General features: G+C 45.1%; 1 protein-coding gene across 2 annotated transcripts; it reads right to left on the bottom strand.

The window, feature by feature from the left end:
- Positions 1-4,577: 4,577 nt before the first annotated feature.
- On the bottom strand, positions 4,578-27,369 carry Slc16a1 (solute carrier family 16 member 1). 2 transcript variants are annotated; one of them, XM_006994640.4, is made up of 5 exons: positions 27,156-27,369; positions 14,175-14,434; positions 10,774-10,917; positions 8,532-9,377; positions 4,578-6,477 (listed from the first exon to the last, which is right to left on the bottom strand). In XM_006994640.4, exons 2-5 carry the CDS (start codon positions 14,389-14,391, stop codon positions 6,200-6,202), a joined length of 1,485 nt encoding a protein of 494 aa, XP_006994702.2. In that variant the 5' UTR covers positions 14,392-14,434; positions 27,156-27,369; the 3' UTR covers positions 4,578-6,199. The 2 variants fall into 2 exon arrangements, with proteins under 2 accessions (XP_006994702.2, XP_076430867.1); XM_076574752.1 differs by lacking the exon at positions 27,156-27,369 and adding an exon at positions 26,663-27,002.
- Positions 27,370-27,424: the final 55 nt, after the last annotated feature.

Here is a 27,424-nt window from a genome sequence, read left to right as displayed (position 1 = left end):
GTTCTGGAAATCAGTAAAGCACATTAGCAAAGGAAATCCACAAATAAAAAACAATCACGTTATGAATTTCAAAGCCAAGGGAAAGGATCACAAACCAGAGTGTGAGCTGCTGGGACAGAAGTCACTTCATTCATTCTGTGTGGGATGCTAGAGAGTGGCCCTGGAATCCCCGAGGTCTGGCCCATTTTGTTCCTGTTTATTTCCAGAACCTCTTTCTGGCACAACCTTCAGCTCTTGCTCTGGCCTCTTCTGACAAGGGAGATGCTTGGCCAGGGTGCAGACTCGGCACTTTGAGAGGATGAATATATTTGGAAAGCCTTTGTTAACCGATGGGCTTCGCCCTTAACAGTTGCTCTTTATTCATTGTTCCTTGGGCTCTTGACTGCTGACTTGCTACACTGCACTGCGGAATATTCAAGTACCTTCAGATTTACGTGTCTGTCTTCCTTCCTTCCTTAAAAAAAAAATCATTATGCTTTGTGTACGGGGGTGAGCACACATGCACATGGATGCCAGGACAGCCAAGCAGCATCCTCAGGAACACCATCTCCTTCCCTCGAGACAGGGTCTCTCCTTAGCCTTCACCGATCAGGCTAGAACTGGCCCAGGCCCAGGGCTCCTCCTGTCTCTGCCTTCCAGGTACTGGGGATTACTAGGGAAAATGTGTTCTGGGGCTCAAACTCTGATCCTATTTGTGAGGCAAGCACTTCACCAAACTATTTTATTCAGCAGCCTCCTGGCCTCAAACTGATAAAATTCCTCCCTGCAAAAGCTGGATTTACAGGCATGAGCCATCATGCCCAGCACCTAGATGTTTAAAGCTACCTTCCACTCCGCAGTATGCTGCATGCTTTCACACACTCCTCACAGCAATATCCTGTCTAAGTGATTTTGTTTAAAAGCACCTCTGGGCAGATGGAGCTCAGCTGGAAGAGTGCTAACCCAGCATCTGTCTATCAGGTTCTGGGTTCAATCGCCAGTGCTCCATAAACCAGACATGGCAATGCCTATAACCCCAGTAAGGATTGGAGAAAGGAGGTACTGAAGTTCCCAGGTTGATCTCAACCACACAGTGAGGTCACCAGCCTGTGTTACATGAGATCCTCTCACAATTACAAAAAAAGGGGGGTAGGGGGTGGGGTGGGAGTAGTCTGTAGGATACCTGTGAAGATATTTTTGTTTGTCCTAGGGACTGGCCCGTCGCCGCCTACAGCATGGAACTCTGTCACTGGCGGAGCTATTCTCAGCCCTCCCCCGTTCTGTGTCATTAGTGTTTATTTCTGACGCTGACCTCAGGACAGTAATGTCCACACCAACTCCTGTGAAGGGGTGAGTGTGGGCCTCTGGCTTCCTGAGTTAATCATTCACCTGGGCTGGCTGCTCAGAAGGCAACCAGAGGAATGCAGACTCTTAAGACATCTGCCTGCAGGAAGGAAGGAGGCCTTGAGGTTGATAATGCTCTCTACCCCACAGCTTTCATCCAGTCCCAGCCACGTCCTGTCCTGAGTTACATATCATGTTCACTTCCATTTTCCCAGACTGCAATTCTTGGAGTGGGAAAATGATGACCTGACTGGCCGGGATATGGACTTCAAGTCCAGCCTGTTTAAAGAAACAAACACGCACACCCCCCCCACCCCCCCCACCCCCCGCAACTCCTGTGAGTCAAGATATATTTGCCTAGTTAGGGCCCTGGTTCCAATCCCAAACGCCATAGAAACAACCCAAAAAAGCCTGTATCAAAACAAAAACTGCAGCCGGGCAGTGGTGGCACACACCTTTAATCCCAGGATTGGGAAGCAGAGGCAGGCGGATCTCTTGAGAGTTGAGGACATCCTGGTCTACAGAGTGAGTTCCAGGACAGTCAGGACTACACAGAAAGACCCTGTCTCGAAGCCGGGCAGTGGTGGCACACGCCTTTAATCCCAGTACTCATGAGGCAGAGCCAGGTGGATCTTTGTGAGTTCAAGGCCAGCCTGGTCTATAGAGTGAGATCCAGGAAAGGCACAAAGCTGCACAGGGAAACCCTGTCTTGAAAAACCAAAATCAACCAACCAAACTAAAAACTACGGTTGGGCCGTGGTGGCTCACACCTATAATCCTAGCACTTGGGAAGCAGAGGCAGGCAGTTCTATGAGTTCGAGGCCAGCCTGGTCTACAGAGCCAGGTGAGTTCCAGGACAGCCAGGGTTAGAGAGGAAACTGTCTATAAAAACTGTAAGTTTTTGAGGTAGGGTTTCATGTAGCCTAGGCTGACCTCAGCTTTCCCCCTGTTCGCAATACGTAATTTTTCTGTGTAGCCTTGGCTGTCCTGGAACTTGCTCTGCAGGGGCTGGCCTTGAACTCGGAGATCTGCCTGCCAAGTGATGTGATTAAACCAATGCCTGGCTGACCTCCAGCTTTGTAGTATTTTTAATTATGTATAAGTACAAGTGCCCTCAGGGGCCAAAAGAGGGTGTGGGATCCCCTGGACCTGGAGTTGTGAACTACCTGACACAGGTACTGAGAAGCAAACCTGAAATCTCAAAGGCCACGGGTGATTTTAGCTCTGAACTCTCTCTTTAGTTTCCCTGGCCTCAAACTCTTTATTCTCCTCCTCCTACCTCTAACACACCCAACTCTGGCTTCATTTGCCCAGAGACAACTGTATTCTTGTTGCAAATGCATTAGGATTTTTCTTCTTGAAAAATTTTCTTCTTGAAAGCCAGGGCTATATGACATTTCTTTTAAGGCTAGGATTAGGGCTCAGTGGTAGAACACATAAAAACCAACTAACCTCCATACTCTATACTCACACGTTATTGTTTGCACCTTTACGTCACCATAGCCCAGAGTACAGAGTAAATGGAGACTAAATATAAAAGCCTAGAGCAAAGCCTGTAATCACAAAGGCAGCTATCTCTTGTGAGTTTAAGGCCAGCCTGCTCTACATAGGAGAGTTCCAGGACAGCCAGGGCTACAGAGACTCCGTGTCAAAAAGTAATGTCCTTGAACTTCACGTCCACCCCCTAATCCCTCTGGCCCAGACAGAATTGGCCTCGGGCCAGGCAGCTCGGGCTGCCATTTTCCATCAAGTGTTCAAACATTCAATTACCCAAGTCTGTCATTAACTTCTTTCTTCATTGTCTTCCAGGCACTGTGCCTGACTTGATTTGTTATTGTAAACTACGTGCTAGGGAGGGTGAAACTCAAGACACTCAGGTTTTCAGACACACATGCAACCAATACCTAGCCTGCCACTCTGAAATTCAACACAAGGTGTGTATACCTCTCGTGCCAGCACTTGGGAGGCAGAGGAAGGCAGATCTGAGTTCCAGGCCAGCCTTGTCTACATAGTGAGGCTCTAACACACATGAACAAGGACACCGATAGGCATGCCAATGTGGAAGGATGGTCTTCCCCAGGAAGAGCACAATAACTGGTCATTCAGCAACAGATGGTCACCCCTAGAACATACACACAAGTGACACGACAGGGGCTGAGCAGTTTGTATTTTGTATTTAGGCGTGCGCGCGCGCGCGCACGTACACACACACACACACACACACACACACCAATTATAAAGAGGCTGTGAATTTGAGTGACAAGGAAGGATGTACATGGAAGGGTTAGAGGAGGAAAGGGGAGAAATGATTTAATTATAAACTAAAAAACCCATAATTTTGTGCAAACTATTCATTTCAGCTGGTGAAGATATTCTCAATTTCCAACAGACTTGGTCTGAATGAGATCCTGAGCAGTGTGGTTTACAGTATAATAATTTGAAATTGTCCAGCCTATCAGTTTCTTAAACAATTTTCCCACTCTACTGTACGTGACGGTTCATGTCTGTACTCACATCTCTTATTGAGCAGCTACTATAACTTGGGAACGGAAATAAAACATCCAATGAAATCAGTATCAAAAGGAGTAATGGACAAGGATCAGAGAGCTCACTGCCTCCAGGACTCATTCACAGCACAGCTGATAAACTAATAAATGCACTGGGAGTGAGGAAGGGACAGGAGGGCTGTGCTAAGTGCCACCCAGCCTTTACTAACACCGATCTTATGTTAGAACCCAGTGACAGAAAGAACAACTGAGCAGTTGGCAAAGTTTAGTTACAAGTTCCAGTTTTACGGCAGCTTTGGCTTCTGACTATGAACTCAGAAAGCCCTCCTTCTGGAGAGTGATAGTGAACATGCATCGTGAAACCTGGGTTTTAACCCTCGGCACAGGCGGCACACCTGCCCGGCAAATGCAGCTTCCGCATCTGAAATGGGACAGACAGGAATCCTTTACATGTGGCTTGGAATTCTGCCATCCACAGCCCAAACTCAAGGTTGACTCTCTAAAATCCGGCCACCTCGGTGATTGCAGGGCCTCTTCCACTGCGTCCTAAGGCTAACTGCATCAGGTGAGAGCAGTTCAGACGCTCGGTTCCAATCCTTCCCTGCTCATGTCAAAGGAGAAGACATACGGTAAACCGCGTGCACAAGTCTCAAGGCATATAAACCAGGAGGTCCAGTATTAGTAAAGGTCAAATGAAAATAAAAATGAAGACACAATATGTCTCTCAAATAAACATGTGAAGAACTGTTTTCTAAAAATAAAATACATGTTTTATTTGGAAAAAGTCAGCTTCTTACACAGGTTTCAAATCTGTATTTTCACCCTGTCAATTACCATGGTAATTTAAATGCATTGAGTACAATTCAGTGTCATAGATCTTTTCTGCCTCTATTTAGAAGACATTGGGTTAAAAAAAATACTACAATTCCAATCTGGTCCATCTTCCTCCTGACTTACTCTGAACCCATTTTCTACATTTCAGGTAAGTGGAAAGGGTCACAAAAGCTAAGGTTTGTGGAGCCAAGACTGTCCAACAATTCTAAGCATGATAGAAGTTTCTCTTTGAGCCTTGGTGCCTGCGGCAGGGAGGTGGGTACTTACTGAAACCAAGTGAACTCAGCAAACTCCCTCCCTATTTTATCTTTTATTGGCTTCCCTGGGGCCAAACTCTGACCCTCTTGGTTTTGCAAATACTGAAAAACAATGTAAAAAACAAAAAGAGCACACACATTCAGTCCGTACTGAATATCTCACATACAGCTCTAAACTAGAATATAAATGGAACTATCGAAAATCAAGGAGAAAAGGTCTTGGGGGTTAAGGAGGATTCCGGGGTGCTGGTGGGATATGGCTCAGTGGTACAGCATGTGCTTAGCATGCTTGTGGCCCTGGGTTCAATCCTCAGAACCACCAAGCCCCCCCAAACCCACACAACTCAAAGATTACAAGAGTTTCATACCATAACTAGGGTCTTGGAAAACCCAAGCTGAATTCAGCTGATGCCTGAAATCCTTGTCTATATTAAATCAGACTGTATTGAATAATGTTTTGTAGACTTTAATACTAACATTTTTGCAGTAGATTTCAAAAATGGCAATGACTTCTAACCACTCAATGTCTCTGAACAGGAGCAAAGGTAGCAATCTAGTGATAACATTCTAGCTCTAGGCTTGCAGGAAGCATCTGAGGAGGCACCCAGCAGGTGACAGACTGTGGCTACAACAGCCAAGATGTTTCCAGAATTTCATGCTTTAAATTTCTTAAATATATACCTAGCAGGCACCTACACCAGGCAACTATGATGCTAGAAAAATACTTTCGTCAGTATTTTATAAATCTCCAACTTTTAACTAATATTTCCATCCATAAATGTTCCAGTAACAATTTCCGACAAAGCATTACAAACAACAACAAAACCAGATTAAGGTTAGAGTTACCTCAAGCAAGTTAGTTGTTGTTATTCTTCCTTTTAAAATGACATTTAAAATAGATGAATTCAGCAGAATGGTTTTAAAAGTTAAGGCTCTCTAAAGAGTTCTAAAACTAAAACTTAAGGCACATATTATAATCTTCATGAGACTGTTAAAAGCTAAGATTAAAACAGAACAAAACAAAACAAAATCCCTAGTTCTTTCCCATATCCTTTGCCAACCACTCCCTACCTAAAGCATAGTAAATTTTGAATTCCGGCATTGGTAAGGAGTGAACAAAAAAACAAAAACAAAAACAAAAAAAAAATCCACCAATGAACACCTGGTAGGTTTCCACACAAATGTCCACTGTCTGCATTGAGCACCACTGGTAGACTAGAGGCCAGCAGAATGGTTTCGGATGTCGGCTCGGGTCACACACTGCTCTGCTTGCTCCGTTCACACGGGACTCTCCTCCTCTGCGGGCTCTCCGGCGCTGTTCTGCTGCTGCGAGGACTGTGCTGCTTTGGTTACTTCCTTGGGCTTCTCGCCGGCGTCTGTGCCGGCCTCCTCCTCCTTAGCTTCCCTTTTCTGCTTCTCCTCTGCCTTCTGTTCTTTGGCCAAGAGTCGGTAATTGATGCCCATGCCGATGAAGAGATAGATGCCCGCGATGATGAGGATCACGCCACAGGCCCAGTACGTGTACTTGTAGTCTCCGTACATGTCATTGAGGCGGCCTAGGGATGCAGAGACAAGGCTCATGAGGAAAAGCAAACAAGGAAACCTCTCCCCAAAGTGTAAACATCCTCTCAGAAAGATGCCAAACCAACCTTCAAAGAACCCATAAATGACACACTAGCACAAAAATGAATTGCTAAATTTTCTATTTATAGTGCCGATTTTGACTGGCCGTGTATTTTCTATTTTCAAATTGGAAACAATTGACTCTTGGCAAATCTGAATGAGAAGATGGGATTATAATTCGTTCTCTTAATACACAACAAAAAACTAATTCAAAGGGAGTTTGAAAGTGTCCAAGGCCACACAGAGCTAATCCAGTCACCACGGCCAAAGCTCTTTATCAGCACTTCCGGAGAACACTGGCTCTGTAGCCAACAGCACCCTCTTAGCACCAAACCCCAACACATCTTCCAGCAGTTACAGAAATTCAAGCACCCTGATGTTAAGTAACCTCTTCAAGGTCACGAGGCTAGCAAGGGAACACAAAGAGTCTGAGTGGGGGCCTGCGCCACCACCTCTGTGCTACAGGAAGCCTCTCTACTGTTTTGACACCAAGTCAATTTGGAACTTGGAAAATGGCATCACACCCTCTCCCATGTTGGGAGAGGGTGATGTCTGATGGTAATGAAACCTATCATTGGCCAATGTGAATGGAACTCCATAGGGCTAACTATTACACAAACTGGTAAGTGCTCCAGGGAGGGTTCTGGACCAGATCACGGGTGGGAGGCTAGTGAGTGGTGAGGAATGAATGCTGCTTCTTTTGAAGCATCACCCAGAGCTGAGACAGCAGGAAGACAGACCTGTCCAGGGAAAGAGGGCGGAGAGGAACCAGGCAGAGCAGCCAGTGCAAAGGCACCAGGGTGTGAGCAGGAAAGGAGGGCGGGGTCCTAGAGGAGAGAGCAAGAGGCCAAGGGTAGGAAACAAGGTTGGAGAGACAGGTAGGGCTAAGCTCGGCAGCTTTGGAAGTCAAGTAGGGAATGGAATACTGAAGCAAGATGAGGGAGTTTGAAGGGTGGTAGTGGTAGTCATGTTAGAGAAAGGGGGCAGATTAGAAAGAGTGGGAGGAGGCCGGGTGGTGGCGCACACCTTTAATCCCAGCACTTGGGAGGCAGAGGCAGGTGATCTCTGGGTTCGAGGCCAGCCTGGTCTACAGAGATTCAGATTCAGGACATCACCAAAACCAGAGAAACCCTGTCTCGAAAAAACAAAAACAACCCCCCCTCCCCGCAAAAAAAAAAAAGAAAGAAAGAAAAAGAAAACAAAGAGTTGGGAGATGAAACCTCAAGGGAAGAAGCTAGAAAGGAAGCCATCTATAAGTTTGGTGGCGGCTGCCTATAATCCCAGCACTTGAGGGGAGAACATGGGCAGGTCAGGAGGTCCAGGCAATCTTTGGCTACAAAACAAGTTAAAATCAACTGGGTTGAGTAAGACCCTATCTCCAAAATAAATAAATAAATAAATCACCATGAACACCCAAAAGGAGTCGGAACATTTGTGGAGATAGTTATTTGAGAGTTATCTTGTTGTGTAAGCTAATGCTGTTCTTGAAGTCACAAACAACCTGCCTCAGCCTCCAAGTGCTGGAAAAATAGGTGTGCACCAGCGGCCCAACATAGGATTTAATAAAATAAAGAGTTCAAGCCTTTCATCACAGCACTTGGGAAGCAGAGGCAGGCAGGCAAGATCTGAGTTTGAAGCCAGCCTGGGCTATAGAGTGAGTTCCAGTCCAGCCAGGGATAGAGAAACCTCGCATTGAAAACACAGAAACAAAACAAAGGAGTTCTCAAATTATATAATGACTCATCAACTAATGTAACTGTGCCAAACTATCCCACCTCCTAAAGCTTGACTTCACTTATGAAACTGCTACTAAAATAATCCTAGATCCAAGATACACAGTGGTTAGCACAGTTGCTCCTGTGTTCTGACCTTATGAAATATCTACTCTTCCCCCTATTACTAGAATGTGCTTTAAAGGTAGAGCTGCTCTCCACAGGTTACTTTTATAATCAGAAGAGAACCAAAAACGTAGCGAGATATACCATACCTAAAAGTGGTGGTCCTAGGAGGACAGGACAGCATTCCACAATGGTCACCAAGCCCACAGCACTGGAGAACCTCTGGGGTCCAACGAGGTCCATCAGTGTTTCAAATAATACGGAGCTGAGCCAACCAAAGGCAAATCCAAAAAATCCCGCGTAGACACAGAACCCAACATAGGTGGTAGACAGAGGTGCTAGCAAATGGCACACTCCATTTGCAACAACAGAGGCAGCAAAGAAGTACTGGACCCGAGGTCTGATCCACTTAGTGTTGGCTACAAGTCCCATGGAAGGTCTGGCCACCATATCGACAAAAGCCAGAATGGAAAGGAGGAAGGCTGACTTCTCACTGGAGTAATGCTGACTCTTACCATAATTACTAAGAAAGACCAAAGGGGTAAAGAGTCCAAAAAACATGACCACATTTCCAGACAGGTACAGCAAAAAGCCTCTGTGGGCAAACAGGGACAGGTCCAGGAACTTATTAATTATTTGCAAGGCTGACGACTTTTCTCCTTTGGGGCTTCCTCCAATGAGATCTGTGTTGGCATCAGATTTTCCAGCTTCCTCAAGAGACTCTTTGGACTTCAGCTTTTCTACCTTGCCTGGTTTAGGCCCTATTGGTCGCATCAGGGATCCAGCTACACAACAGTTTAGCAGGAGGCCCCCAAGAATTAGGAGGCTTCCTTTCAAGCCAAAAATACCAAAGAAAGCCTGATTAAGTGGAGCCAGGGTAGAGAGGAACACAGGGCTGCCTGCCATGGCCAGCCCATTGGCCAATGGTCGCTTCTTGTAGAAATACTTGCCAATCATGGTCAGAGCTGGGTTCAAGTTGAAAGCAAGCCCAAGACCTAGGAAAGGAACAAAGATAAGACTGTCATAAGCAGAAGTAAGTGAGGCTGAAAAGATGGCTTGGGACTAAGGGCATGGTACACCGCTCTTGCAGAGGGCTGACCTTGGATTCCCAGCATCCACACTGGAAAACTCACCATCATCTTGTAACTCCAGCTCTAGGGAATCTGATGCATGTGATCTAGTTAAACTTGCCTCCTTGATCCAACTACATACCATAAACGCTGTCCCTTGTCCAGCTGTGTACAATGAACTCCTGGTTCAACGGTATATGGTAACCATGCTGATGGCAGCGTTCCTCTGTATGTTTGTCCTCCCTTCATTCCTTCACTGCCTAATCAGATCAATCCCTAAAGCTGGGCTGGACACAGCAAACTTTGTTCTATCTCAAATACTGAATGACATGAAAAGCTGCTTATAATACACAGTTTGGGGGCTGGAGAGCTGGCTCAGAGATTAAGAGCACTGGCTGCTCTTCCAAAGGTCTTGAGTTCAATTCCCAGCAACCATATGGTGGCTCACAACCACCTGTAATGAGATCTGGTGCCCTCTTCTGGCCTGCAGGGATGTGTGCAGGCAGAACACTGTATACATAATAAATAAATAAATAAATAAATTCTTTTAAAAAAATCTCTTCCTTTTTGGTCTCAACAAACAAACAAAAAAAAGGTTAGGTTTGTACACTAAAGAAACAGTATGACAGGCCATACATTTGAATGTCATAATATTCAACAGCTTATTTTCTTTCTCTCTTTTGGTTTTTCAAGACAAGGTTTCTCTGTAGCCCTGGCTGTCCTGGAACTCACTTTGTAGACCAGGTTGGCCTTGAACTCAGAGACAGACCTGCCTCTGCCTCCCAAGCCCTGGGATTAAAGGTGCACACCATCACCTCTTGGCTCATTTTCTTGATTTGATGACTAAATAAAAAATGGAGAGAAGGCTTACCAAGAGTACCCTTAACCTTCAGAGAGGTGTTAGGACAGCACACTGTCCTATTCCAGTAAAAGCCTATTCCCACTGGGCAGTGGTGGTGCACGCCTTTAATCCCAGCACTTGGGAGGCAGAGGTAGGCTGGATTTCTGAGTTAAAGGCCAGTCTGGTGTACAGAATGAGTTCCAGGGCAGCCAGGACTGTTAGACAGAGAAACCCTGTCTGGAAAAACAAAACAAAACAAAAAACCAACTTTGTGTGTGCATGCCTGTGCCATGGTGTGAGAGTGGAGCTGATTCATTCCGTACACCATGTGGGTCCAGAGGGAGACTCAGGCTCTTCCTTTACCCACTGAGCCTTCGTACTAGTACTCAGTTAATCAGCAGCTCCCTAAAAAGTCATTTATCAAGTGCATTATCAGATAGTGACAATAAATCAATATGAAATTAATCAGTAGCCACTCACCTCCAATGACGCCAATGCAGAAGTAAAGTTCCTTCACTGTGTTACAGAAAGACGCTGCAATCAAGCCACAACCAGACAAGCAGCCACCAGCCATCATTACCGGACGGCTGCCATATTTATTCACCAGGACACTGCTGATAGGACCTAAGAGGGAATAAAAAATGTAGTAGTATCAACTCTCATATCCAAGAAAAGACAAATGATAAAAAACTTTCCCTGTATATCTATGTAGCTGTCGAAGGTACTGAGTTGACTATATTAAAATGATTTGGCTCAATCCTGTATGGTCCTGATGTAAAGAAATGCTTGGAGGATGGGCACTGTGTCCAAGGCTGTGACTGCCATGGCAAACGGTATCCTGTAACCACAGCAGTGTGAAGGCAGACAGAACCACTCGTCCTCACTACACAGTAGATGTAGTAAGTTCAAGGCCAGACTAGGCTCACGAGTCCCTGCCTCAAAAACCAAAAGCAATAAAAATAAAGCTTACAGGAGATCAAGTCAGACAACAGTCAGTAAGAGCCTTGAGCTAACCACTCAAGAGGATGGGAATGAAATGACAGGCTGTCTAGGTGAACAGATTCAAGGGTAGTCTAAAGCTGTTGTTTTTTTAAGTGTTGAAGAAACCTAAGCTGTTACCCACTCGACCACTAAGTCACATCCCCAGTCTTAGGACACAATTCTTAATAAAACTAAACTAATGATGTCCATCTTCCCACAGTTCATAAGCCTGATAACTGTGTTTCATGCTGTTGTGTGAGGCACCTCTCCCTCAAACTCTGCATGGTGCTAGTGCTTTGCATATGTAAACAACAACAAAAAGAAGAAAAGCTAGTAATTTTTGCTGATTATAAAATGAATGGTATTCAACTTCACTTACTTGTAATTATAAAAACACCTGAGTTTCACACTTCATAGATAAGGACTTGAGAAAGAATGACTGCAGGACACTGTAACCTGGCTGGTTACAGCAGATGACTGCAAATAAGCAAGGCTCTGGGATCCACCCTTACATGGAGGGGAAAAAATTCATGTTAAAACTCAACCCAAAAGCAGGAGATTGACAGCCAGGAACTGTAAGAGATAATTAGGTCAGAGCCTCATGGATCTACTAAGTGTCTTTATGAAAGAGCCTGAGGGAACATATCTTCTCTGCTGCCATGTGAGGCAGCTGGAAGGCACTGGTTACAAAGAACAGGCCCTCAGAGGCCCAGATGAAAACAGCCACTTCATGAAGTCACGGGTTATTTGAAAACTTATGTTTACAGTTTGTATAGGATGAAAATACTGGACACTGATAGAATATCTGTATAAGAGTTTCATATGAATTATTTGTGGTTTTATATACCCAGAATCCTAAAATATTGCCATACTGTTCTTTGAAGTTTAAGTTAGTGTTATCAATTCTATAATATTTGAAATACCAAAAAAGGGAAAAACAAAAGCACTAAGATTTTTTTCTCCTTGGCCAGGTGTAGGGGGCTCACACCTTTAATCCCAGTCTTTGGGAGGCAGAGGCAGGAGGAGGAGGTCTGACTTTACGACCGGCCTGATCTACACAGCCAGGGCACCATAGGGACCCTGCTTCAACAAGCAACCAAAATCAAGAGTGCACAGGTTAGAGGATTGACAGTTGTGAAGTGATGAAAATTCTTAGGGGGTGTGTTCTTCAGAAACCAAACAGAATAAACAACCCATTTAATAAGAATCCTGCCAAAGTTCATGACAAGCAATCTGTCTTTCAGTTACTTCAGCAGCAGAAAGGTCCTAATGAACTGTCATTGAAAACAGAAGGTTAGGAGACAGGTCCGCTGGCACACGAGCTTAGAGACCTGCTGGTTAACTGAAGGCTCTAAGCAGCTGGACTATGCAGAGACCCTGTCTCCAAACACAAACCAACCAGTGAGAAAGAAAGGGTGAGGACAGTCAGACAGCAGAGCTGAGAGAGAGGACTGGCTTCTTTTTGAGAACAGGGCTCGGTTCCCAACACCAATGGCAGCTCAGGGTCCAAGGGGATTTGAAGCCCTCTTCTGGCCTTTATGGTTACCAGGCATTCACATGATACCCAGGCACACACACAGGTAAAACACCCACACACATAAAAAAATTTAAAGACAAAAAAATACACAGGAAGGAAAAGCAGGTCTTCAAACTGCTGCTTCTGTCCATTTATCCCTCTTCAAATCAACCAACTTAATTATGTTTAATTAAATTTTGACTTCAACTACACAGTGCTGTTTCAGGGCTTATTACATCAAACAGAAGACCAGATGTAGTGTTCTCTCTCACTCACAACATGCAGCCAGAGTTGAATGTACTCAAGAGACTTACTTAGTCAAGACTGCTGAATCTGCTACCAAGTTAGTCACCACTGAAATGTAGACTAGAATCTTTGTGTTGGCTGTTAAAGAGCGACATGTGAATATAATCCAAGACACTAAATTGTTATCAAAAGCAGCTTGTTAGATATCTAACAAGGCAACATGGAACACTGTCCACCAGGTTAAACTAAACAAAAAACCACTTTGCTCCAGAATTCCTACTCAACAACCTCAAGTTTTATTGTAGGTTTAACTTTTAGTTTAATTGTGGTTTGATGTCTCCAGGTAAAATATACCGTGTTTGAAATAAGCAATCTACTTTCTACATAGCCTCCACACCATGCCAAAGCAAAGAAAAGGGGGAAAAGTGATAAAATTTGAGTAACAGCTAAAATGCTTTTAGAACTCATAGTATCATAGGAACAAGGGGAGATTTTTTATTCAGCTTTTGTTTTTGGTGTGTGCTCTCGTCCATGTGTGCGTGCCAGCCAATAGGGTATCAGTTGTCTTCACCTCTTTGTGCCTGTGGGACAAGCCCGGTCCTTAAATGATAGATTTTACCTGAGACTTTGAACTAACTATACTATTCTAGACATTTGAGTAACTTTAAAATCTTGCAATTCAATATGTAAAGATGCTTACTTTTCAAGTGTCACAGAGCAAGAGGAACAAGGTTTACACACGTCATTTTACAGGAGCCCTCAAAACACAGCCAATACTCGAGAGGGCTCCTTCCTCTCGCTTCCACTTCTGTTCCAACAAGCAGTAATGGAGGGAGGGAGTAAGAGCTGCCCGCACTATCGGGATGAGAGCATGCTCCTCAGGAGGAAACGTCAGCAAGCACAGCTTCAAAGCACCTCACTGAGTAAGATATTAAAATGCACAGACTCAGCCAGGCAGCGGTGGCCCTTCAACCTCAGCACTCGGGAGGCAGAGGCAGGCAGATCTCTGAGTTCAAGGCCAGCCTGGTCTACAGAGGTGTTCCAGGACAGCCAGTGTTACAGAGAAATCACCAAAAAGTACAGACTCCGGCTGCCTAATAGAAAGAAGGTTCAAGAGTGGGCCATAGTGGGTACTCACCTCCAGCATACATGACAGCCAGCATGATGGACGATATCCATGACACTTCACTGGTAGTAGCACTGAATAAAACTTCAATTTCTTTGAAGAAGACAGTGATGGATTTGGGAAATGCATAAGAGAAGCCGATAGAAATGAAAGCTCCAACTACCACTGCCCACCCCCAGCCTCCATCTGGGGGGGTATATCCGACTGGTCCTCCAATTGCAGGTGGCATTTTAAGTGTCGACGAATCCCAAAATGCAGTGCAAATCTAGTATCTGAAGGATAGGAAATGGGAAAAAAATGTCAGCAACAAAACAGCCTCCACAAATCCTTTTTCTGCATAACAGACATACTTGCTTGGCTCTTGACAAAGAGTCACACCAAATGCCTTTTAACCATCTAAATGACAAAGGAAATATCTTCCTGGGTTTGTCGTTTCGGGCCAGGGAAGGGTATATAGTGAGCCCCTGTCTGTCACCCCCACAATTCCAATGGACCTAATCTCTTACTCTTCTCCTTGGTTTTCACCTTTTATTTCATTTTACTTTATGTGATTTTTTTAAATGGCTTTTTAGCGGCATTGGGCAGTGAACATTTAACTAATTTACTCTATGAAAAATAAACACCACATACTCTAACATGGCCAGATCCTACAATCAAGGAAGTAAAGCAGATTTCAACTGAAGTAAACGTGCAGATACCCATCAATGTGACAACCACCCCAATTCTACTATGAAAACAGAAAAGACAGGAGTTTTAACTGTCCATGTGGAATAAGGCTGGTGACCCTCCCAGTATGTTTTTTGTTTTTTAAAAACTGGTTGCCTTGAGAGAGGATTGTGCATTCAGCCCAGGCTGACTTCAAACTCATACGTAGCTGAAGTTGGCCTCAAACTCCTGATTCTGCGTCTATCATACAAGTGCTGGAATTACAGGGTTTTTTCTACACACTCAGTTTTGTATCAGTGTACAAAATGAACTTCACTAACATTCTCACACAACTTACTCACAGCTGTACCCCATTCCAAAGAACTACTAAAAAGATGAATTAATCACCATTCTGCCTCCATGTTTTACACACATATATATGTGTGTTAAGAATCCAACTAAGCGCCGGGCAGTGATGTCGCACGCCTTTAATCCCACCCAGCACTTGGGAGGCAGAGGCAGGTGGATCTCTGAGTTCGAGGCCAGCCTGGTCTCCAAAGCGAGTTCCAGGAAAGGCGCAAAGCTACACAGAAAAACCCTGTTTCTCAAAAAAAAAAAAAAAAAAAAAAAAGAATCCAACTAAGAGAGAAAATGTGAGATTTCTTTCCTCCCTTCGCTCCCTCCTGAGTTCTGGCCTAGATCTATACATTCACAAGTTTTCCATCTCTTGGACCCTAGATTTTTACTCAGTGAGACATGGGATGATGAGTAATTTCTTCTGTAATAGAGGTAAGCTGAGAAAGACATCAGGTACCCGTTCTTAGAAAATATAGTTTTTACTTAAAAGTCTTATCTGAATATAAGCCTCTGGATTATTCTTTAAAAAACATAGTGTAGAGGAAAAAAATCTTTGTTGTAGGGCATTTCACTCATGTCAGATAAAAACATTTTTACAAGCTAGGTTTCTTAAAAATTGAAGCAGGCAGACTCTGAGTTTGAAGCCAGTCTGGTCTACAGAGCGAGTTCCAGGACAGCCAGGGCTGTTAACACGGAGAAAGCCTGTCTCGAAAACAAACAAAAACAAACAAACTGTACCTACTGAATAATAAAAAGCTGTTTAACATGCTAGCAGATTGAAGTTTGCTAAGTATGGGTGCTCCAGGCATTAATTCCTTTTCCTTCATCTAAGCATAAAAGTTTTCCAAATACTACAAAGATGCCTTCATTTCAAGCAAGAATATTTACATATACAGAAAAACACCTACACACAGAGCAATGCTGTTACAAATCAAGCCCTGACTAGAACAGCAATACGTGCTGGACGTGGTTAAACTCTGAGCTTAGCTGCCAGCTAGGATTTGTCAATTAAAGACACTTCTAATTTTTAGTCATGAAGACTTGCCTCATCAAGTTAATAATACCTTTTCTACAGAATCAAGATTTAACTTAAGTAACTAAGAAGATTCACAAGTAAACTAATATAGTCCAAAATAGTTTTGGGGAAAAGAAATTCAAAAACCCAGAAACAGATTCAATACAATTTTATCACAACCATCACTTTACAACTAACATAAAAATTCTGATTAAAAACCCTCCATTTTACAGCAGCAGTTCTCTTCTATACACAGAAGGCCTTATCCCCAAAGGAAATTCCAGGACTAGACCCCTTTGCCTGAAGTTCATTCAGAAAAAGAGAACACAGACACATCACATGTTAAAATCCAGAGACTAAACCCAAAGAACAGCAGTTTTAAGATTTTAATCTTACAGTGCGCAGTTGCCCCATCAGCTTAAATGTTAGTGCCTTCAGAGTACCAGGGATTAGCAAACAGGCAAAGGAGTGATGAGGAAGAATGGACGCCCCGCATAGTGTGCTGTGCCAGAAGCTCCAGCACCCACTCGGGGGCTGGAAGCCTGGGTACCTGACTATAAAGCACCAGCACTCACTCGGGGGCTGGAAGCCTGGGTACCTGACTATAAAGCACCAGCACTCACTCGGGGGCTGGAAGCCTGGGTACCTGACTATAAAGCACCAGCAGAAGCGAACGGAGAGCGGGTGACACAGGGAACAAGCTCCACATCACTACCTTCAAACGACAGGAGAAACAAGAGCTTTTTTATTGTCTTTGCCAGACATGGTCTCACCATGTAGTCCTGGCTGGCCTTTAACTCAGCGATTCATCTGCCCAAGTGTCTGGGCATAATTTTACACTGTTAATCCCAGCACTTGGGAGGCAGAGGCAGGTGGATCTCTGACCTCTGAGGCCAGTTTGATCTACATAGTGAGTTCCAAAGACAACCAGAGTTACATAGTAAGACTCTGCCCACTCCACAAAAAAAAGACAAAACAACAACAAAAAATTATACTAGCATGCTGGAAACATGGCTCAGTGGTTAAAAACACATACTGCTCTTGCAGAGAACCAGAGTTCACACTGGGTGGTTCATAAGCACTAGACTTATGGGACCTGGAGGGACCCACACTCACATGCACACTCTCACTCACACAGACACAGAGGTTGGGAGGGATATGATGCATTTTAGTAAGCAAATCTAGAAAGCCAAAGCTGTATTCTAGTTCCCATGCCCTGGACTCTCTATAGAGAGGAGTTAGAAAGCCCTAGGAAATGGTAGTAATTCCCCTGCACTTTCCATACCAATATATAAAACAAACCCAACTCCCATTTCCTAAGGGGACAACAGCCAGTTTGTGAATGTAAAAGATATGGAAAGTAAGTGTCTGAAGTTCAATGTACATTACTAAGCACAAACTAGTCTTAGAAGCCAGGTGGTGGTGGCGCAAGCCTTTAATCCCAGCACTCGGGAGGCAGAGCCAGGCGGATTTCTTTGAGTTTGAGGCCAGCCTGGTCTATAGTGAGATCCAGGACAGGCACCAAAACTACACAGAGAAACCCTGTCTGGAAAAACAAAAACAAACTAGTCTTAGGCTTCAAATCAGGCACTCAGATCCACAAAGCTGATTCAAAGTAGCCGTCTGCTATCATGGCAGCCTCCTGTTTATTTGTTTTGATCCAGCTTTTTGGCTTATAAAACAAGTGGGGGGCAGAGGGAGAGAGAGAAAGGGAGGGGGGGGAGAGAGGGGGAGAGAGAGAGAATGAATGAATGAGTGAATGAATGAATTAGGCTGGGAGTGAATCTCAGCAGCAGAATGTATAACTTAACATGCACAGGGCCCTGGGTTTAGTCTCCAGCAGTTACTACCCTGCCTCCACCTCCCCTTTAAGAAAGAGGGGGCATCAACTGAAGAATGGATTAAGAAAATGTGGTACATACACACAATGGAGTACTACCACTCAGCAGAGAAATTTGCAGGCACATGGATGGAACTAAAAAGTATCATCACTGAGGTAACCCAGACCCGAAGGACAAACATGGTATGTACTCACTCATAAGTGGATACTAGATGTAAAGCAAAGAACAATCAGATGCAACCCACAGAACCAGGGAGGCTACATAGCAGGGGGGACCCTAGGATGACTATGGCTTATAATAAGTTTTGGTTTTACTCAATCACTGGGCAAGCATCAGTGAAACATTTCACTATTAGGATAAGAATTTGTACTGTATCAAGCTGATGATTTCATACTACATAAGGAACAGCACAAAAAGTATAAACTTGTCTCTGCAAACTTCTAGTTGCCTCTGCCTTCTGAAGACAGGGATTAAAAGCACACACCACCAAGCCCAGCGGATATGATAATAGGACACTGTGGTGGTTTAGCCACTATGGAAAACAAAATGTAGATTAATAAAAATCCAGACTAGATTGCCATTGGATCCAAGTCTACTTCTTTTCCTCCCCCCCACCCCCCCACCCCCACCCCCCGGTGGCTGGAGAGACAGCCGTGGGTGCTGGGAACCGAACTCATATTTTTGGTTGTGAGCCTAGCCTTTAACGGCTGAGCCATCTCTCCAGCCCTAGAAGTCCGCTTCTAAGAACAGGAATCTGAGTGTCAAAGATATAGCTGTACTTCCACATGCTTTGCAGTATTAGTCAAAAATAGGCAAGACACAGGCTGGTGAGGTGGCTTGGTGGGTAAGGGTACTTTCAAGCAAGTCTGCCCACCCCAGTTTGATCCCTGGAATCTTCAACAAGACAGTAAGCGAGCTGACTCCAAAGTGGTCCTCTGACTTCCACATCAATACTGTGGCACACATACACAACATGCACACATCCATACAAATAATTTAAAAATTAAAACAGGCAAGACGTAAAAGCAATCTAAATGTCCATCAATGGTACTATATGCAGTAGAGTATTTCTAAGCTTAAATAGAAAAGAAAATCTGGTCATTTGTGACAATATGGAGAGCCCTCAAGGACACTTGCTGAATAAAACAAACCAGATCCAGAAAGGTAAATACTGTAGTTTTATGTGTCCGTTCAAGTGTGATACTGTTCTATCATGTTGGTAGCTTTCTGTAGAGGACTTATGGCTAAATATACTAAACCCTAGGCCAGCACTCAACCACTGAACCACGTGCCCAGCCTTTAAATAGCCTTCCTAATTGCTGATGATATAAACCTTACACTATGTTGTCATTAAAAATAATTGCTAGATCTTTTATTAGGAATATACAATTTCTAAATGAGTACTTGACTTTCCTCAAATTAGAGTAATTATTAAACCACTTGCCTCCCCTTCTACCCAATTGAGATTTCTAGGTGACAGAGTGCTAATAGAGTAAGTACTAATATAATCACAAGAGGCTGAAAGTAAGGATGTGTTTCTAATCTGCAAGGATTTCAGACCTGAGGCTCAATGACCTCTTGAGAGGTTCTTCCAACTGAGCTGTAGAAGACAAGGTTTGAATAAATTTGAAGTACACTTACTGATGTGAACCTACTGGGAAACAGGGGCAGAAAATCCAAGTCAAATTAAGATACCCATTTAATTGGTGGCACAGACATTCTAAGTATTCTGCCTGAATTTGTAAGAATGACTCTACGTGGCCAAAGAACTTACTTAAGCTGTGATATCATAATTACATACATAATCCAATGACAAGACCTTTCTGTTGTGTAGGATTATGGTCTCTGGCTAGCTCACCCTCACACGGGAACAGGGATAATGGAACGCAGAGGAATCCTTTCCCTAAGGAGCATCAGATTTCTGTGGCAGTTTGGTAACACCTGTGGAACTCATCAGAATACACTTTTAAACTGTAAATCCAGTCTCAGGAAGCTGAAGCAGGAGGATAACCATAAATTTGAGGTCAGCGTAATGTGCATAGTGAGTTGAAGACCAGCCCAGGTTACAAAGTGACCCCATTCTTATAAAAACAAGTAAAAAGAAAAGTAAATGTATAGATACATAAATTCAGAAGTAGAACTATCAAAATATTTTAATTGGACACTGTGAGGTACTGGTATAATAACCATAGTAATTTTGAAATGGTGACGATTTCAGTATGCGTTTAATAGTTGATAAAGTATGAGGTTTACTGGTATTTCTGAGTCACATGTACTGCTAACACATGGAGCCTACAACAATAGTTAAAATTCCAACAAATTAACAAACTCTACTGAATCCCACACACCTTGGAGATGAATCTTGCAGACTGTAAGTTTAAAATCTGATAGGACAGAGGGAAAAAAACCTCCCATAGGAAAACACAAGAGAAAATCAGGTAAAAGCATTGCTTTGGCTCTCAAAACTCAGTAACTGGGCTAACAGGATGACTCAAGAGGCAAAGGCACTTACCACGGAGCCTGACTGCCTGAGTGTGATGCTGAGAATCAACTCTTGCAAGCTGTCCTGTCCTCCACAGGAACCTCCAACACATACATAGTGGAAAGAGAGACTGACTGGAACACGAACACACACACACACACACACACACACACACACACACACACACACACACCCTCCTTTCTCTCTAAAGAAACAATTTTTTTTTTTTTTTTTTTTTTTTTTTGGTTTTTTCGAGACAGGGTTTCTCTGTGTAGCTTTGCGCCTTTCCTGGAACTCACTTGGTAGCCCAGGCTGGCCTCGAACTCACAGAGATCCGCCTGCCTCTGCCTCCCGAGTGCTGGGATTAAAGAAAACCTAGCTGGTTGTGGTGGCGCATGCCAGTAGGATTTGAAAAAGAAAACCTAGCAGGGAGGTGGTGACACACACCTTTAATCCCAGCACTGGGAGGGAGAGGCAGGGGAATTTCTGAGTTCAAGGCCAGTCTGGTCTACAGATCGAGTTCCAGGACAGCCAGGGATATATAGAGAAACCCTGTCTTGAAAAAACAAAACAAAACTAACTCTAATTTAATAACTAAGTTAAAAGACCTTTGCTCGCCAAGACAGTTTACAAACACAACAGTGTCATGTTTTCTATTACAATTTTTAAAATTTATTTAAATAGAAAGAATGTATGTGTGTGAAGGTATGTGGACACACTCCATGGAGGTCAGAGAACTGTCCAGAGCTGGGTTCTCTCCTGCCACCTTGTGGACCCAGGAATCAGGCCTGCAAAGAACTGCCTCTACCAGCTGACCCAAGTTTTCATTCCTTCAGTTATGTACTGGGTTCTAGCCTATCATGGTTTGGAAGCAAAGGTTCCCCACAGGTTCATGTATTTGAATACTTAGTCACCAGCTGGTTACACTGCTTTGAGAGGCTGAGGAATCTTTAGGTCAGACCTAGCTGGAGGAAGCAGCTCCTTAGGGGCAGGCCCGGAGGCCTGTAACCAGCTCTGCTTCCTGACTGGCCAAGATGTGAGCAAGCAGCCTCATGCTGCTACCTGGCTGTCATACTCAAAACCCGCTGAAATGAAGCCTTCCTCCCTCAAGCTGCTTCCTGTCAGGTATCTGGTCACAACTATGAGCAAAGTAACCGATACATCCCCCAAGCACCCACCCCCACCCCAGGACTAATAGAGGTAAAACAGAATCGGGGCGAAGACTTAGTTTCCAACCACCAGCTATGCAACTTAGAACATTTCTAAGTTCTCTGCAAAGGCTAAAGCTGTCAAATCTAATTGAGTATTATAGGTTGTAATTAGCAATAGGGTAGTGTTGAAAATAGAAGAACTGGATCATGCTTGTTATTTATGGTCAGGGATACCCAAAGGCTCAGCCTTTGAAGCCCCCCTTCTTGTTACTGTGGTGAAGGTGAGCTCCTTCTGCGACCCTGGAGCGCTGAGCTTTGAAGTTCTTCTCTGCAAGACACTAGGGCTCACTCTACCATTCAGATCTACTGTAGATCTATGACCCTCACCGTCCCCCAAAGAAAAAATTAAATCACAGAAAGAAAAGTGTCACTTTCTTAGATAAATTAAAGAACATATAGAATTCTGAAAGATTAGAACACTATGCTTAAGATGATTTAATTTACCAATCATGGTGGTGTACACCTTTGATCCCAGCCCACAGGATGCAGAGGCAGGTGGATTTCCAGACGCCAGACTGCTTCTGCACAGTGAGACTGACTCAAAGAAACTTAATACTCAGACAAATTAATACGGTAGAAAGTGGGAAACCATGAAAATGTGTGTTTACACATGCCTGTAGGTGCATGTACCTGGGGACGCCAGAGATCTGCATGGTTTCTATTGAGACAAGGTCTCTCATTTTGTCTGGAGCTTGCTCAGGTTAGGCAGGCTTGGAGAGAGCCTCTCAGATCTCAAGTTTCCACCTCTCCAGCACTGAGATTGAAGTGTGCACCCCTCCAATTTTGCTTGTTTTTCAATGTGTCTTTCAGAGACAGGGTCTCTGTGTGCAGCCCTGGCTGGCCTCAAGCTCACAGACCGCCTGCCTCCACCTTCTGAGTGCTGGGATTAAAGGCTCTAAAAGGTCTCAAACACGCACGCTGCAGTGGGACCAACCCTGCCTGACTGTGCTTTACTGTCCTTCCTTCAAACTGCACCTGTAGTAAAGGTGTTCTGGATAATGAACTAGAGTGCAATGAAATGACAGAACAGGCTGTGAAGACATGAGAAAGAGGGGAACCCATCACAGACTCCAAGCAGAAGTAGCAAACATGAAATATACTTCATCTCTCCTAACCCTTTACTCAGAAGTAGAAACCCGACCGCTCTTCAAGTCTGGCAATGAGCTCCCAATTAGAGGAAATACAAAGGACAGCAGGATACACAGAACTAGGCCATATTAAAACTATGCCATGAGCACAATTCATCAAAATCCCAAACGGGGAAGCTAGAAGAGAAGGGGCCTGTTTCCTTCAGATAAATTACTTAGATGAGGAACTTAGAGATTTCACAGACAGCAACTAAATATAACATACGACCCTGTTTGTATCCTTGATCAAGGTAATTGATGATTAAAAACAAGATCAATGAATAAATATAAATAAAATTTGGAAAAAATCTGAATATTGATGGGTATTTGATGATGTTAATTTTTAAAGGTAGGATAATGTGATTATGGATTTCTGAACACTATCTTTCAGGTAACTATGGATATAAAGCTGGGTTTGATCTAAAGCATTTCATAAACTGGGTGTGGTGGTGCACACCTACAGTCCCAGAGAGGCAAGAGTTCAAGGTCACCCTTGATACATAATGAGGTCCAGGAAAAGTGCAAAGCTACACAGAGAAACCCTGTCTCAAAAAAACCAAAAAATATATATATATGTATATGTATGTGTGTGTGTGTGTATATCTTTTAGACCAGGTGGTGGTGGCACAAGCCTTTAATCCCAGCACTCTGGAGACAGAGGCAGGCAGATCTGAGTTTGAGGCCAGCCTGGTCTACAGAGTGAGTTGTAGGCCGAGGCACACAGATAAAGCCTGTCCTGAAAAACCAATAATAAATAAATAAACTTCTATTTTAGAACTATATACCAAAATATTTAGATATGAAATAATTTCATCTAGGATTTGCTTCACAACAATCAATCATACACTGGGAAAAGTAGGTCGGAATAGCAATGAATCACTAGTGGCTCAGCTTCTTATGAATTAAAATTTCCATACTAAACTGAGGAGAAGGGTATAGAGGAAACAAAGATATTTCAACTTCACCAATAAAAAGACAAGAGGGCAGAAATAGCTCTGAATTTTATCCACAAGTTTTATAAGTTGGGCGGTTCTGGTGCAGTCACACTACCTCAAATGGTTAAAATGAAAATAAAACTTGTATTTGCTCCAGCTAGCAACCTGAGCCACATCCTTAACTCCACCCTGGCTTCTCCAGTCTCCAACACCTAGTCCCCTACCCAAAACCCATCTATCTGTTTTCCTCTCAAGGATTCCCACCAGGTATTCCCACATGGTCCCACTCTGAACCCCCTTTAACCTCTTTCCATGACTTTCAACCATCTTCACAAGTATGATTCCAAACTGTTCAGTCTCTTCCTGAGTCCTTAAAATGACTAAGGCCCTCCATCAGCTGACATATCTATTCCCTCCCTCTCTGTGCTTCAGTTTTTGGTGAAATTCTTCCAGCTTCTGCACAGCCCTCAGCACTGTCTGAAATAATGCCCTTTACCCCTGGCACCACCTATGGCTCCCGAGGTTAAGCAGTATTTCCTGAGCATCTCCTCTCACCTACACAATACAGTATTTGTTCCTATGGTAACTTCCCCTGAAACTCAGTAACTGTTTGCTGAGAGTACTTAACTATATCTGCTTTCCAGCTAGACTACAAACCCCAGGAAAGTGCTAGAATCCCATTCACTGCTGAATCCTAAATTTCTCAATTCACAACTTTCAGTTTTCCTTGCATTCAAGCTTATATTCCCCAGTCCAAAAACAGTCAAGTCGGCATTTTACAGGGACAGGTACCTTAAATGGAGTGCATACTAGGAAGTGGACTCAAGTGCAATGGGAATGAGGATTTAAGAAGTTGGGAAAATACTAATCGAACACTATTTTTTACTTGAGTTTATAGGTATCCATAATCATTCCGCCACACTCATGCCCTTAATCTGATTAGGGATTATTATGTAAATCCACAGCTAAATCTTTAAAATGCTCCTCAAAATAAGAGCTTGCATATTTAACAAGGTCACTGTAAGCTGATAAAGCAACAGTACCTACTTAAATTCACAATGAAATTACTGAAATACACTCAATTAGAAAAGTAATCCCGAGGAGAGAGATGGCTCAGTGTTAAAGAGCACTGGCTGATGTTCCAGAGGAACCGGGTTCAATTCCCAGGTCATCCCATGTCCGATCACGCCAGGATTGAAAAAAATAAATTAACTAATTAATCCTAGGATGGGTGTGGCGGGGCACGCCATTAATCTCAGCACCGGGGAGGCAGAGGCAGACTGATCTCTGCATGAGGGGCTAGTCTGGTCGACAGAGCGAATTCCAGGGCAGCCAGAGATACAGAGAAACCCTGTCTCTAACCGCCCCCCCCCCACACACACCAAAATAAATAAATCACAGTCTAAAGTCTTGGATTATTGGTCATTTCTTATGGTAACTGGAAGGTAAGGTGGTAAAACTTAGATATTTTTACTTTGTTTTGAGAAGGGTCTCACTATGGAATGCCTATGCCTACCTGTACACCTTGGATTTAATTTATGAGAGACTAAGGCCACAAAGTGAGACCCTATCCCACACACGCGTCGCTAAGGACTTGGATTTAGGAGCACCTTTTAGCAACTAACTAAAATAAGTAAGCAGATACAGTCTCTCTTGCCTTATTCAGCTGGCAGCTGAGATTAAAAAAAAAAAAAAAAAAAAAAAATCAACCCTGCTTGACTTAGTTCCTATCCACCCTTGCCCAAACTCTGAAACACTTACTAATCTTACACGTCATCGTGTACTCATTTTGTTACAAAACCAGAATTTTTTTTTTCAATGCTGGCGATCAAATTTTGGGGCCTCCGGTATGGTACTCTACCACTGAGCTACACACCCCGAGGCTATGTTGAATAATGCCTGAAGATTTCAAAATTAGTTGTGGTTAATTAAAAAAAAAAAAAAAAGTAGCTTGTCACTGTGTAACTACTAGCAGGAGACGCCCGGTTTATAACGAGCCACTGGAAAACGGGAAAAGACTGAAGTAGTAACACGTGCGTTTCCTGGTTGAGTGATCAGAACTCGTTTTCGCAACTGCAGATTGCACCAAATACGCCACCATAAAGAAAGGCAAAAATGCACTCGGAAGAAGGATGTCCTTAGCACAGAAAGCGTGCGTCTGAACAAATGTAACGCTATTTAAGTCTCCTCTCCTGGGATGCCTTAAGACCCCCGTGCCCGCCGGCAGACGCACAGAAGCCACAGGTTGGACCACAAAGAGCCCCTAACCCGCCCCTTCCTCTGAGTTCCCTCGAACCCCGCAGGCTTGTCACGGCGGTCGGCAATGCAGCTAGCTCCTCACGGCACTCGAGCAAGCCACCAGGTGGGACACCGACTGGCAGGCGGGGGAGGCTGGGCGGGCATGCCACGAGTCCTAAATAACTCCCGCCCCAGTCCCTTCCCTCCGAGCAGAAGGCGGCAGGAGTGCACCACGTGAACCGGCCTCAGGTCGTCCCTCTTCCGATCTAAGCATCTCTCGAGGCGCCTACGGTAGACTGGGCTGGGAGCGTCTCTCACAAGGTCACCGGGCACCATGACCCGACTCCCGCAGCCCGGCGTGGCCACACCTGACCGCGGGCCCGCGCCGCGCGGTCCGGCCGGGCGAGACGCTGTACCCAGCACCTTAAGGTCCCCTTCACCCACGCCACGCCACGTTCCGGGACCATGCGGCTCCGCGCGCCCAGGATGCCCTCTGCCGGGCCGCCACCAACCCTCCCCCCCCCCCCCCGCGCCTCGGACCCGGGGACGAAAGTCTCCGCGTGCCCGCGGGACTCCACGACCCCACCGGGGGCCACCAAGGGCACCGCGGAGTCGGTGCGGCGCGCTGCCGGCTCAGCCCCCGACTAACCGTTATGTGCCTCGCGGCGCCCGGAGTGTGCTGGTGACGCGGCGGCGCGGGCCGCAGCTCCTCGGAGCCCCGGGTCCTGCTCGCGTCCCTTGCCGCCGCCGCCGCCGCCGCTGCCGCCGGGTTCGTTGGCTGCGGCACCCACACGGCGGACCAGTCACGTCGCTGCTCGCCACTTTGTCTGGCGGGGCAGGCGCGGCTGCCTTATAACCCGCGGGGGCCGGAGCATGCGCACAGGGGGTGGAGTCGGCCTTCCCGGCCGCCGCCCCCTCCCTGCCATACAGACACCCGCCTCGGCATCTCGCGCCTCTCTCCACGCCGTCGGCGGCTGCGCGCGCCCGCCCGCCCGCTCGGCCACGCGCGCCCGCGCCCGCGCCCCCTCCCCCGCCACGTGACCCGGCCCCGGGAGCCCACCCGCACGGCCCCGGGGCGCTTTTCGGGGCTCGGGAGGGTAACTGCATGTCGCGCGTGCTCGGGACGCCATCGCGGGCCTCACCCCTCGGGCTCTGCAGGAGAGGAGGGAAAGGCTGCCCCGAGGCCGGCCCAGAGGTGCGGAGGATGATGGACGGGCGGAGTCGAGGGGACTGGGCAGCGTTTGAATGGACGCGGTGCGGCTCGGACGCTCGGTGGACTCCAACCCGGGCTCGGAGACCCGAGGAAGTTGCTGGAACGCTCCGGGCCTGTTTCCTCGCGCTAAATCCGCCACTGTGGAGGCGCTAGGAAGTTTAAGGTGCAGTTTTACGCAAGTGTCTCGTCACAGAGCCT

Source organism: Peromyscus maniculatus, chromosome 6, assembly GCF_049852395.1.
Source record: "Peromyscus maniculatus bairdii isolate BWxNUB_F1_BW_parent chromosome 6, HU_Pman_BW_mat_3.1, whole genome shotgun sequence".
Classification (NCBI taxonomy): Eukaryota; Metazoa; Chordata; class Mammalia; order Rodentia; family Cricetidae; genus Peromyscus; species Peromyscus maniculatus.
The sequence above is the reverse complement of the archived record's forward strand: the minus strand, read 5'-3'. Positions and strand labels throughout refer to the sequence as shown.